Consider the following 13,702-nt stretch of genomic DNA (forward strand, 5'->3'; position numbering starts at 1 on the left):
CAGCCCAGGATAATGGTTGGCTTTCTGGGCTGTGAGCACACATTGCTGGCTCATAGTCAGTTTTCCATCCACTAATACCCCCAAGTCCTTCTCTGCAGGGCTGCTCTCAATCCACTCATCACCCAGCCTGTAGCTGCTTGGGATTGCCCTGACCCATATGCAGGAGCTTGCACTTGGCCTTGCTGAACTTCATGAGGTTTGCATGGGTCCACTCCTCAAGCCTGTCCAGGTCCCTCTGGATGGCACATCCCTTCCCTCTAGTGAATCAACTGCACCACTCAGCTTGGTGCTGTCCACAAACTTGCTGAGGGTGCACTCAATCCCACTGTCCATGTCACCAGCAAAGATGTTAAACAGCACTGGCCCCAACACCGACCCCTGAGGAACACCACTGGTCACCCCCCTCCACTTGGACATGGAGCTGTCGACCGCAACTCTTGGAGTGTCACCATCCAGCCAATTCCTTATCCACCGAGTGGTTCATCCATCAAATCCATGTCTCTCCAATTTAGAGACAAGGATGTCTGTGTTCTTTAAATTAATATCAGTGCTTTGCAAATTCAAATAAGACATGGATTAAGGTTTTTTTAAACAGGGAAGTATTTATTTTTGTCTACTACGAAGCAAAATACCAAGCCAGCTCTATGACTATTTAGAGCACCTAGAGATATTAAGATAGCAGGTTCCATAACAATATTCTCCTCTCCATGCCATACTAACTTCTGGGTGCCTACTAATCCAGACTTTGAAGTTTTGCTCTACTTAATCAACAAACATTACTTCATAGTAATAAAAGAAAACGCTATTATATCTGGTATCTCGGTAACCAACTTTTAGCATGCACGTATTATTATATCAACTATCCCTTACTGATGCAAAGAAAATAGGCTTTCAAATACCAACAGCAAGCTTTAACCATGTTTTCTGTCCATGCTTTTCTTCAAAAGATCATTATTATGCAGATATAATGGCAAGTCCATACGCGCAAGCGGTTGCTAAAGCGCATTCAAAAGGAGAATTAGAACATTTTAAGCCCCTTCGTATCAGTGCCAGCAGCTGAACAAACGAGAACCCTGACACCCCCGGAGGCTTCCTCACAGCATATTTCCATAGAGCTACCCTGCCTCGCTTAATAATCTTCCCTAGCAGGTAACATTCATTCTGAACAATTATTGCCCATTATTTCTTTGTCAGAGGCAATACAGCCTCTGAATACTGCAAAGGTCAATCCTCTCACTGAGCATTTGGTATTAGCCAAATACGATTTCTTCTTTTTCTTTTTTTGGGGGGGGAAGCTTCTGATGCAGCCAAAAAAAAAAAAGGCAAGCCAAGTTTTGCTTATTTTTAAAAATAGAAATAGAATAAAAATTCATCGAAAACTTTGTCCTGACAGGATTACTACCTGGTTCTACAGATTACATCTGTCAGCATATTTTGCAGACATTTTAATTAAAATCCGTAATACTTTTCCAGAAAGTTTTTTTCCAAGTAATCTTTGCTCCCTCTCAAATCTGTGAGATTTATAAAGTACGTCTTTTAGTCTTTCCATATTAAGTACTTTGAGGCCTAATTTTGAAAGTGTTGGTCTCATGCCTATCAGCATTTTTCCAATGAAACAAAACTGCAAATTTTGCTAAAAACAAACAAGAAAACCCCAAACTTCTATGCATTCCAAACACCTGCACCTCAAATAAAAAGGTTTACCTGTTTCCTTTATTTTCAAAAGACTGTATTGTCAAAGAAAACACCCCAAACCTTTCAAACAGATTTTTCTTAGCAACCTACACTGGAAATTAATGTTGTTCGCTGATATATATCTTAAAGGAGTAGTAATACTATCCAGAACGTTAGTATTATATTAACCTGAAGAACAGAGAGGCTGTTTCGAACTACAGCAACAAGCTGTTATGCTGCACCTAAAGACCACATTTAATATTCTCACCTATGGGTGGTCCAAGAATTTACACTAAATCTAAGTCAGAGAAAGAAAAGGTTGAAATGCGAAGAAGCTATTTTTTTTCTTCAATAAGCACTTTCTAAAGTAGCCTGGCCAAGTCCAACAGACCAGAGCTATTCTTTGCTATTCTCCACAAGAGCAGACAACTGAGAATTCCAGAAATTTTAAACAGATTCACAGACACTCCCCTCCCCACGCCTCCCAAAGGAACTCAAAGGTGCTAAAGGTAAAAATGTGCTAGGCTATTTACTTTTGGTATCTTTTTGGCAACACACTGTAATTTTTACCCTTCCATATAAACAAATTTTTCCTAAGTGCTGAAAAACTTGGCACAACGAACATGAAACTTTAACTTTACACAAAACATCACCTATGCAGATGTCTTTTTGTATTCACTGCCCCTTATTAACATAAAAGATACTGAGAAGTAGAAAAAAATAGTAATATTTTGTCAATCTCAGGCACAAAATTATACATCTGAGCTTAAACACTTATAATAGGCACAGATGGGGTGTTTTTATTCTTTTCAACTAAGAAGAAAAGTCAAGGATTGGAAATGATTGTCATGGGATTCTTTCAAGACCTGCCTGGATAAGCCCCCAGCAGCCTTATCTGACCTCATAGCTGACACTGCTTTGAGTAGGAGGTTGGACTAGCGATCTTCTGAGGTTCCCTCCAGCCTGAATCATCCTATGAAAAAATGCACGTGCACACTCAAAATTCAGCACAAATGCTTCTGAAGCACTAACTATACCTGTAAGGGATATAAAGGTCCAAAGTTAGTAAGATAGCTACAATGATGTCAACCTCTGTGAGAGTATCAGATCATCATCCATCCCTATCTTGGTAACTTATGAAGAAACAAGAAACAATCGAGGATGATTGTCTAACCATACTGCAGTAAACATCTAAATTCTGACTAGAACTAAGGACTTTCATCCCCCCATGTAAACATAAACTATACCTTTTGCATCAAGTTACTCATTATAACCTTTTTAATTAGCTATTAGCTGTGTACCAGATTTCCCTAAAGCCAGTCTCTATGTATACTAGAAACTATGTTTAAACAAAACTGTAATGGAAAAATATTTATCCTGGGGATTTGTATGTTTGAATTTAGACAGTGCTAAGCAGTATTGGAGTCCTACTATATAAACACACTCATGGAATCTCACATGCTTTAATCTATTTTTTACATAAACCGAAAATAGTCACAGCCATTGCAAAATCAGTGTAACACCACACAAGTTTACAAGGTGTTATGTCAACATCCTTTTCCTTGGAAGTAGTCTCTCTTCCATTACTTTAATGCCTTAATTTCTGTAACAGCACTATTTCCAAAAATAATGTTGACTCATCTAATGAAACACTACCAGGTTGAGCTAGCAGGAGACAATAGCACCAAGGGCAGAGAAAAAGCAGCAGCCTCCAGGATGAAAACAACACTTTACAGAATGAAGACTTTGATTCCACAAAAAGATAGTCTGCTTCCTCCAACCTACCTAATTCCACTGGCTTCACAGGAATTGAATTTAACATGATTAAAAGAGAAAAGGTCTCTTTAATTCAAAGAAGTGAAATAAAGCAATTTATAAGCTTCCACAATAACTGTGTAATGACCCTATTTTGAAGATCCAAATGCTACTTAGGCTGGCCATTGTTCTCTTTACAGTAATGCTCTTTCAGGTTTTAACAGCTAGTTCTTAAAATAAACTATGTTAATAAAACACCATCATAATTTCCATCTTTATCATACCCCAATGTATTTCACACCAAAACAATTCAACTAGCAAATAAACATTTCTAAACATCAAATCACTTGCAATTCAAAACCTGTAACAGTTACACACACAGAATATATCATGCCAAATTACCATCCACTACTCTTAGTTATGACAAAAATACATATGAGATAACTTTAGAAGAGGGATATCTGAATGCTTCATCTTCAACAGAATTAAGGAGTTTATTGCTGAGGGCTCTTCACAATTCTGTTTAAAAACCCCTTTTATTGCTAAATTAGACCAAGCCTTGAGCCACATCACCATTTGCTGAGCCTCTGTCCAAAATGCTTTAGTAACTGGCAATGTATTTAATCCTCCTCTGTTTGGACAGAAATTCATCTATGAGTCTGGCAAGAAAAGAGGTATTTCAGAATGAATGCCAGAAGGTAGTCCAATTCTCAGGCCCTAACAAACAAGTTGTGTTATACTGCCTCCCAGTGCACAGCACCTGCCTGAAGCCCAAATGAAAAAGGCTGAAGGATCCATTTTCAACATGGAACTACCAATAATTCCAAAAGGAATTACAATTATCTTAGAGCCTGTTCCCAAAAGCACTGAAGTTCTTTTGAAAAATTCTGGACAGAAAATAATATTGGGATTTCATTTTAATTTAAATAAGGAAAGAAATTGCAAAAGTAAAAACAAAAACCAAGCAAATTCATATGGTGAACTGCTTTTTCATTGAGTACATGTACAACATCTCGTATAAGAGAATCTTAGGACAAATCAGGGTTTATAAATAGTGGATAAAAAAAAAAAATTGACAAAACCCAAGAATTTTGCAGGCGATAAAATTCCTCTAAGAAAAGGAAGCATCATTTTTAGATTTTTATATGTAAGGTGACCTAAGCAAAAGCATTTCAAAGTCAAAAATAAACACAGATATCTATTAAACTCTGTGGGCCCCATATCATGTTCTGAAACACTAGTACTTAGAGAATTCAGTCCTCCAATGCTGACCATTCAAAACCCTAGTAAAAGTAATTCCATAACTGTGTAAGTCAATATCCCAAAATGTTCCTATCTAGCACGCTATATTTTTAATCAGTAACAAATGCATCAACACTGGTGTTCAGCAAAATGAATAATAGTCTAATATGGATATTTAGTAATGTAATCACCATTTTCAATTCTTTCACAGATCATGAACACACAGCATTGCAGAAAATTTTTTTTTTTAAAAAGTAAGTAATTTAACAAAACCTACAGCTGAATTTTACTGGGAGAAAGAGGCAGGTGTACTTTCTAACATTTTTAAGATTAACATTATTTTTGCTGGCTCTTAAAAAAGTAGTAGGGTCATTAAGCTGAGTACAATTTAGTGAAGTCTAACTGGGGCAGTTCACTTATGAGAAATGTCAGACCCCTGAAATGAAAAGCAAGTTCATCAGTCAAAAATAAGTGAAGCAAACAAACTTAATTTGCTCACTTGGACAGCATGGAAGAATCCTGAAAACGCACAATTTACGATCTAACCCTCAAAATATGCTGTTTACAAAAACACTGTCACAAGCCAAGCTTCTAAGCGTCCTTAGCAGAATGTTTGTAACCTAGCTTTAGACATGCAGGTAACTGATCCCTTTTGTTTAGGCAAACTAATCAAATGAAAACAAATCAGCTTTACAAACAAAACAGAAGAAGGGGAAACACTTACAGCAGTTGGATCCTTCAAATGGAGCTGAGTTGCTGTCACTTGTTTGAAACCACCAGGATAGCTAGAAAAACAGAACAAACACACAAGCTTAAGGCTATATGCACAAGCATGATGTTAACACAAATATTACTGTTCTGAACAACGGTGTAATGGTATTATAAGCCTACAAAAAAGGAAGTTGTTCTCATGAGGCCAACAACTGTATTTTATTAGAAAGATTCTATCTTGTCAAGTACCTCAGTTTAACACCATTTGTACTTTCTTATTTATTCACTTAAGTATTAAAAAGTTTGTATTTCACAAGCAGATAGCTATGTTTTTAAAACTGTTTATTAAATACACCATCGCAGCTACAGAATACAATGGGAGTAAGATACAAAAAACCTGGAAATCTTTCAAGATGATCAACACACACAACCAGTCTGTGGCTAACATGCAAAGCAACCATTTTGAACAGTATTTCGTATTTTCTTACTATTTTAATTAAATCTTAGCATGATTTTGCATATCTACTTTTACTGAAATGCATCTGTCTTTTTAAAGTTCATGTGATACGGTGAAGTTCCACTAATTCACATTCATGCATATACTTTAAATTAATCATACAGCATTGGAAGAAATTACATGGATGTCAGGTAAAGCTGAATTTCATTTTGATTTAATCACATTGTTAGGTATCAACCTAAGTGAAAAGAAAATAAGCCCAACATCATTAAAACACGTCCACTTAGGGAGCTGCACAGTAAGTGCAGTATTTGTTTTAATTGTATAATTCCTTTCACTTACTCAAAAACAACTTAGGTACTTACATAAGCGCTTTAGCTTACCCACAAGTTTTTAGTGAAAATTTTTAAGAAATCATAGGGGTGGGGGAGAAAAAAAAAAGCACATTAATTTCCATCAACTCTGAACAAGAGCTTTCAGGACTGAAACACTAGCAAAATTAGCTTTCTCGGTATGATTTATTCATCTCCCAACTGGATACATTTTGACACTTAGAGATTATTATCTGTTGTCATTGGATAAAATAAGAGCAACTGTTCTTATTTGACTGAACTGATCATTGCCATACCATCTGTAATTGATTATTGCACTTCCATCTGTAAACAAGTTATGTCTGCCAGAATAATATATTGTACACTATGGTATACATCAGTACATCTTGAGAGCATTTAATTTCTTACTAGTTTTTCCAATTTCTTTTTTTAATTCATCCTCTGATTCAGTAATATATCAATCTTGATATTTACTGTTATGTAAACAGGTACTGGTAGGATAAAATAATTGAAGTTGGCAACTGTGTATACCTTAAATGTGCAGTGCCAAAAGAAATGTCTTCTACTGCTTAGTAAATAGAATAGTCCTGATTGTTGGGTTCATGGGTTCACACAAAACAACCTGGCTCACCAAAACTGTTAAGTTACTCAAATGCTCTGACTACTTTTGAGTTAGATTATTTCCCTAACGACATACACCGAGGGAAAAAAATAGAAAGAAAAAAAAAGAAAAATGTTTGCATCATTTTAAACATGGTAACACATACGAAGACAAAACATGTAAGCAGGAATTCCCTTTTGAACTAATATGCTAAAGAAGACTTTAACTATTAAGAAAATGACATTAAATTTACCACTAGCTCATTTGAATACTTATTATAAAGCTTACCCAGTATGTGATGAATATACTTTCTGTTCCCATTTGTTTCCGGAGAAGGCAATATGTCTTGTATTTATTATGACAACATGATCTCCGCAGTCACCTACAAGGTAGAAATTAGTGGAAAGTATTAAGAGAACCATAGGAGTAATCAACCAAAATAACAACTATAAAGTGTGTGATACATAGTAGCACATACACATTTCATAAAGCTCAAATTTACAGACCTGAGCTTTGTGAGCCACACCATCCAAATCTGCACTTAAACACCAACATTAGTTACTATTTTTGTTAGTAGTCAGGTTAGAATGCAGGTGAGCAGGTAAAATACCATCAGACAAGACAATTAAATCATTACAAATATCCAGCTAAAATCTGGAAATCTGGCTTACAGGGAAGTGTATTATTTTATTCAACACATTGTGCTGCATATGCACCTATATTTCAAAAAACTCAGAATAAAAAAAAAGGCTAGTTCTAAACAGTGATCTTAAATATTTGTTTTAGTTTTCTCATAAAACAGTACCAGTGTTTACTGGAGGACTGAATATTTTGGATAAGTAAAATAATTCTATTAAATAATTACAATCTAGGGCTAAATATATAAAAGAAACAAAGAGACTAGAGGTGGAGTGGGGGGAGGAAAGCCCCACAAAAAACCTAAAACAGCTCTGTTGGGAAAAAAAAACCACATTATCATCTATCAAGCAGAAGTGAATGCTACCGCACACACAGATATGTTTATGTTTAGTGTTATATCAGCAACTTTCACATCAAAATGCAAAGTCTATAATCCATCACCAATAGCTTGCCAGAAACAGTTACTTTAATAGATCTTCTTTACTAATATTCTATCTAAAAAAATATGATGAAAATATGTAGTTTTTAGTTTCAGAAATAATCATCCTGATCAGCTTTATAAGCTATAACCACCCATTCAATTGGAAAATGATTTGTCCAAAGTTCACTCTCATATGCATTACCATATTAGAACAATGTAAGTATTTGAAGAGGCTCATTTGATTACAACATTTTTGAGTAGGCAACAAGTCACAGAATCACAGAATGGTTTGGGTTGGAAGGGACCTTAAAGATCATCTAGTTCCAATCCTCCTGCCATGGGCTGGGATACCTTCCACTGAAGAGTCCCTCCCCATCTTTCCTGTAGACCCCTTTAATTACTGGAAGTCTGCTATAAGGTCTCCCTGGAGCCTTCTCTTCTCCAGGCTGAACACCCCCAACTCTCTCAGCCTGTTCTCCAGCCTCCTGATCATCTTTGTGGCCTCCTCTGGACCCACTTGAGCAGGTCCATGTCCCTCATATACTGGGGGCCCCAGAGCTGGACACAACACTGCAGGTGGGGGCTCACAAGAGCAGTACTCTGCTCTACTGAGGGGCAGAATCCCCTCCCTCGACCTGCTGGCCAAACTTCTTTTGATGCAGCCCAGGACACAATTGGTTTTCTGTGCTGTGAGCTCACACTGCTGGCTCATAGTCAGTTTTCCATCCACTACTACTCCCAAGTCCTTCTCCGCAGGGCTGCTCTCAATCCACTTATTGCCCAGCCTTCATTCATGCTTGGGATTTTCTCCATCCATGTGCAGGCCCTTGCACTTGGCCTTGTTGAACTTCATGAGGTTTGCACGGGCCCACCTCCCAAGCCTGTCAAGGTCCCTCTGAATGGCTCACCTACACCTGCTCACAATACAACATAAAGAACCAGATCTCCCAATTTTTTAAAAATCTGGCCCACTGGTTTTGGTTCTGTATTGTGAAGCCGCTCACAAATACAGGATGCAAGAGGATGAAGGTAGAGAAAAGGTGAGGTGCAGAATAAACCTAAAAATCCAGATTCAAACCTCCCGAACAAGATTATATCCCTTTATTTAAGGCATACGGTCTGACAGCATCTAAAAATATGTGACTCTGGAAAATAATGAAAGATTATCCTTAAAACTGAGAGTAATATGCATTAAATCAAATTTCTTCCCTTCCTTAACCACAGCTTAAATTCAGCTCCAGATACTCTTCAACACAATAAATAAATAATGATTTTATGGAGTGGCATCTGGATACCAAATCAAAAACAAAACAAAAATCCCCAGAATGCCTTTCTGTCTAAGGAACTGTTATCTCTCAGACACTAAAATATTTCTTGTTAGTTCAGAAAAAAAGAAAAAAAAGAAGTGTTAAGTACAGCAACCACAAGTTCATGCATACTTTGCTCTCTTAGAGAGTATCAAATGTCTCAGTAGTAGTAACCTATCAATGTCAATCTCAGGTGTAATGCATTTGGTACCGATTTATGGAATACTTTAGAACAAATAAAGTTATCCTTGAAATGACTGTCCAGGATTTTATAACTTCATGGACATAAAGTATCAAAGAGCTTTCCCACAGGACAACCAAAAACATTTCCTCTCAGTGTCTGCTTTATGTTCCAGACAGCCTTCGTCTCCAGTGACATCTTGTGGATAGGACATAATTTGCAACAGCAAAACTCAGTATTTGAAACATCTTTCGAACACCACAAATACTACCTTCTATTATGAAAAACAGATGGAGCATAATTTTAGTATGTACACTCTACATGTATGAGCAAAGCTTAACTCCTTTATGTTTCAGTAACGTCTCTTGAAAAATTTGCACGAGTACTACAGAAAACACTGTATCATCAGTATGAGGGACCACCTTTTTATTATCTATAAAATGCTTATCACTACAACACAGGCACTACAGTATTACAAGTAATGAACAAGATCACAGACACATCTTTACTGCTGAATCTTCTAATTTGCAGAAAAGCAAAATTATTTTTTCATTTAAACAAGAAGGTATCTTTCAACAATGAGTACATCTCCCTCCCATTTAAGAACTGGACAGCTTTCAGCCTCATCATCACAGAATGTCTGAGGTTGGAAGGGACCTCTGGAGGTCATGTTGTCCAACCCCCCTGCTCAAGCAGGACCAGTGTTTGAATATCTCCAAGGATGGAGACTCCACAACCTCGTGGACAACCACTTCCAGACACCCTCACACTAAAAAAAATATTTCCTGATGTTCAGAGGGAACCTCCTGTTTCAGTTTATGCCCACTGCCTCATCAAGACAGGGCTTCTCTGCACCTTACTCAGAATGAAGAGCCACTCCAAGGCTCGATGGTGTTGTGCAGCTACTGAAAGGTAGCATTCAGAAAATCTAATCAAGAACCACATCAGTGTTCCATTATGTGCACTGTGATTTAAATCTTTGCATCTAAAATCAATGCATCAAAACACATGTTAAGGTTTTAAAAGAATGAAACCACAATATACTGTAATTCATCTACTTAAAATAAATTATTAATTCATAATGACCTTTATATGGATTGGTAAAGACAATGACATAAGGTTGTAGAGGAGTATGAAGGAATGAGAAGGAAAATGAAAACATAATTTACAAACAACTGAAAAATGTAACATGTATCAGGCTTGATTTTAAAACTTACAAGAAAAATACAAGTGAAGGAAAGCAAATTTGCTTTTATCTACTGCAATACTCACTTAGTGCATGATAAATAGGTTTATGCCTGCCTTCAAGTCTGATTACAGTCGCAGCTGCTATCTTTCCTGGTGGCTGCATCTTTGCGTCGAGAAGATACCAGGCTCTGGCAAAAGTTGCCCATTGCTAAAGAGAAAGAGAGGTAGTCCTTAACATAGTAAAAAACCACACTACCATACATAAATCTAGCTTCTCTAATGAGATCGATGCTTTTTTGACACTCCAAAATGCTATAAGAAATATTAACACCACCTCCTCCAAATAACGTTTAAATGGACGGAGAACGCAGGGATACAGCCAGTGCCGTACGTGCTTCCAACGTATGTGGCTGTAACAACACTGAAAGGTTTAACAGCTCTGAGGGTTTTGTTTCAAAAATGAGGATCTCTTGCTGCAAGCTTCCATTATTGCTAACTGCACTGTAAAATCACCGTAGGCTGTTTAACACCCAACATCTCTTTCCCTCTCAGTGAAGGGAAAACTCCCCCAAACGCACTTCTACGAACACGAACGGCCTGAGCCGCCCTCAGCGGGCAGCCCTGGCCCTCACAGGCACTCCCGCACCTACTGACGGCTGCCGGTTCCCGCCAGCGGGCCCCTCAGGGCGAACCCCGGCGCGCACGGCGGCTCCGCGACGAGGGGAGGGGAGGGGAGGGGAGGGGAAGCCGCCCGCCGCCCGCCGCCCCAGCCCTCTCCTGGGGGCCTACTGCCCCTTCGCCCCGGCGCCCGCCCGCTCCTCACGGCCGCTCTCTGCGCCATGGCGGCCGCCGGGGTCCCGCCGGGGCGAGACCTGCCCCGGAGGCAGCGGCTGCCCCGGCACAGACTAGCCTGAGGGGGAGCGGGTCGCGCTCACCTGGGCCGCTTTGGTGTAACTGGCCATGGCCGCTCTCCCGGCGCAGCTGAGGGGAAGGGAAGGGAAGGGAAGCGGAGCCTCCTGGCCGCCGCACCGGCGGGAAGCGGAAGCGCTGCCCGGCGAGGGGCGGTGCCAGGGCGGCAGCGCGGGCCGTTCGGAGCGGCGGCGTCTCCAGCTCCGGCTCCGTCCCCGCCCGGCCATGGACCGCTACGTCCTGTTCCTGAGCTGGGGGGAGCGCAGGGGCGAGGGTGCTGCGGCGGGCGGCCCTGGGAGCGGAGCAGGTACCGCCGCGGCCGGAGGCGCCCGCGGAGGCTGGAGGCCGCGCCGTGTGGGGAGCCGCCTGCCGCCGGGCCCGTCCGAGCTTCCCTCGGAGGGCTTTTCTTTATGGTCGCTGGTCTGGGATCTGCGCTCGTGCGAGCTTTTCTAGATTCCTACCTCGTTAAATCCCTCGGGGTTTTTTTCAGACTAAAAGTCTTTAATGATTTAAACCTTCGGAAACTTACAGGCTTTTTTGTTTTATTGCGACACTGCTATATAACTCGGTAAAGCGTCCCTGAGATGTGCACTACTTCAACGAGAATTTACAAAATTTGTCCTTTTAAACTCCTGTAACTCTGTAGTTCACAGGTTGATTTTTTTTTTTTTAAGACTAAACACCTAATAATAGACTGAACTTTATACTGTATTTGCAAGAAAGCAAGACTTCTGTAATTCAGTAGTTTTAAGAAAAACTTTTTTTTTTTTTTTCCAGCTGGAACTGCTTCAGCCGTTTATCAGTACCTTAAAGAAAGCTGTAACTCATCTATAAATGCAGATGTGAGCGCATTCCCAGGTAAATACACTAATGTACGGTAAGGTAAATTTTATCAAGGAATTGGCCTAGGCACATTTTATGATCTAGGTGAAACAAGTCAGAAACTTAAGGAAATCCCATTTTGACAGTGTGCCTAAACCTGCAGGTGGGACTACACCTTCTGCTACTGTTTCTGTGGAGAACTGATGTCATTTGAGCAGCTGAGGTGTTAGGAGGTGGTTAAATAGATTGGACACAAGAAATGGAAGAGAATTTCAATCCAGCATAGCAAGGATGAGTAGCAAGGGGCTTGTTTCTCATGTCAGTGGGCAGTTTGATATTTTCATTATTCCTGTGATGTCTTCTAATTTTTTCAATGGAAGCAATTTTTGTCTGTTGGGTATTGATTCAGAACCCTAATCCATTAATATTTATTAATACTTTTATCATCTTAAAATAGATCTGCTTTAGTTCTTTTAGGGTTGGTTGTTCAGGGGTTTTTTTGTTAAAAAAATGCTTTATTCTTTACTTGGTTTGGATCTCTGGTGTTGAGCTGTTCAGGCTCATCTTGTCACAGCTGTCATATAATTGTGATTCATGTGGGGAAACCACTATAAGCTGTTAAAATTCACGAAGATGGGAATGTTAAGCTGTTTTCAACATCTGTGCTTTTTATTGCATAGAAATGTTGAGAGAGCATCTCATTTTGTGAACTGCGTAAACCATATTTATCAAAGTTGTGATTTAGTCCAGGTATGATACAACTTCTGCAAATGGAGAGCAATATTGCCCAGAATGGAGAAGAGGTCAAAGATTTTCTTAATTATTAACAGTCAGAGGATCAGTAACAGACCCTTGTCAAGACACTTACCTACACATTAATATGTTTAGAACTTAATTATGATGCCAAAGGAAAGCAGAACTCAAATCATTGTGGCACATTAAATGACTCGCATAGTTTTTTAACAGAGATGTTCATTATAATAGGAAGAATAGATTGTAGTGGATTATTTTAAATAATTGTTTTATCTCTTTGCAGCATGTTCAGTGGCTGGTATTACAGGTGTAAAGAAATGGTATTTTGCCAGTCATGTTATATGTGGTTATTATCAGGTAAGACTTTTTTTTTTCAGAATAGAAATTCCTGTCTGCCTGTCTCTAGTGCAAGTTAAAACTGTGGTGTTCGAAATTATTTTTGCTTAATTAATTCTTTTTGCTTGATTAGTTCTGCAGTTCTGACTGGGAGGAAATAAATTTTGACACACAGAAAAATGAAGACTCTCTCCAAACAAGTACTGACGAATGCCTGGGAGTCATACAAAATTTTGAGGAAGACGACAATAACAGCAGAGAGTCACTGTCTATGACTGAGTATGCATATTATTATTTTTATTGAAAGTATAGTGATCTGGCATTTTACAATAATAACCCAAGAGAATCAAGAAATTTTAACAAGTTATTACCAA

The 13,702-nt window shown here is 39.0% G+C and overlaps 2 protein-coding genes across 2 annotated transcripts in view; one reads left to right on the forward strand and one right to left on the reverse strand.

Moving 5' to 3' along the window:
* MRPL13 (mitochondrial ribosomal protein L13) overlaps window positions 1-11,553 on the reverse strand; it is a 39,493-nt gene extending 27,940 nt beyond the window's left edge. Inside the window, exons 1-4 of the mRNA XM_074887250.1 lie at window positions 11,444-11,553; window positions 10,593-10,716; window positions 7,061-7,154; window positions 5,396-5,456 (exon numbers count right to left, since the gene is read on the reverse strand). Of these exons, the coding sequence (XP_074743351.1) occupies window positions 5,396-5,456; window positions 7,061-7,154; window positions 10,593-10,716; window positions 11,444-11,470 (306 nt within the window). The 5' untranslated portion in view covers window positions 11,471-11,553. The remainder of the gene's footprint in view (window positions 1-5,395; window positions 5,457-7,060; window positions 7,155-10,592; window positions 10,717-11,443) is intronic.
* The window catches only part of MTBP (MDM2 binding protein), a 29,706-nt gene continuing 27,472 nt past the window's right edge, over window positions 11,469-13,702 (forward strand). Inside the window, exons 1-4 of the mRNA XM_074887262.1 lie at window positions 11,469-11,724; window positions 12,195-12,275; window positions 13,276-13,349; window positions 13,462-13,607. Coding sequence (XP_074743363.1) covers window positions 11,469-11,724; window positions 12,195-12,275; window positions 13,276-13,349; window positions 13,462-13,607 — 557 coding nt within the window. The remainder of the gene's footprint in view (window positions 11,725-12,194; window positions 12,276-13,275; window positions 13,350-13,461; window positions 13,608-13,702) is intronic.

The sequence above is a fragment of the Strix uralensis genome, chromosome 1 (genome assembly GCF_047716275.1).
Source record: "Strix uralensis isolate ZFMK-TIS-50842 chromosome 1, bStrUra1, whole genome shotgun sequence".
Lineage (NCBI taxonomy): Eukaryota > Metazoa > Chordata > Aves > Strigiformes > Strigidae > Strix > Strix uralensis.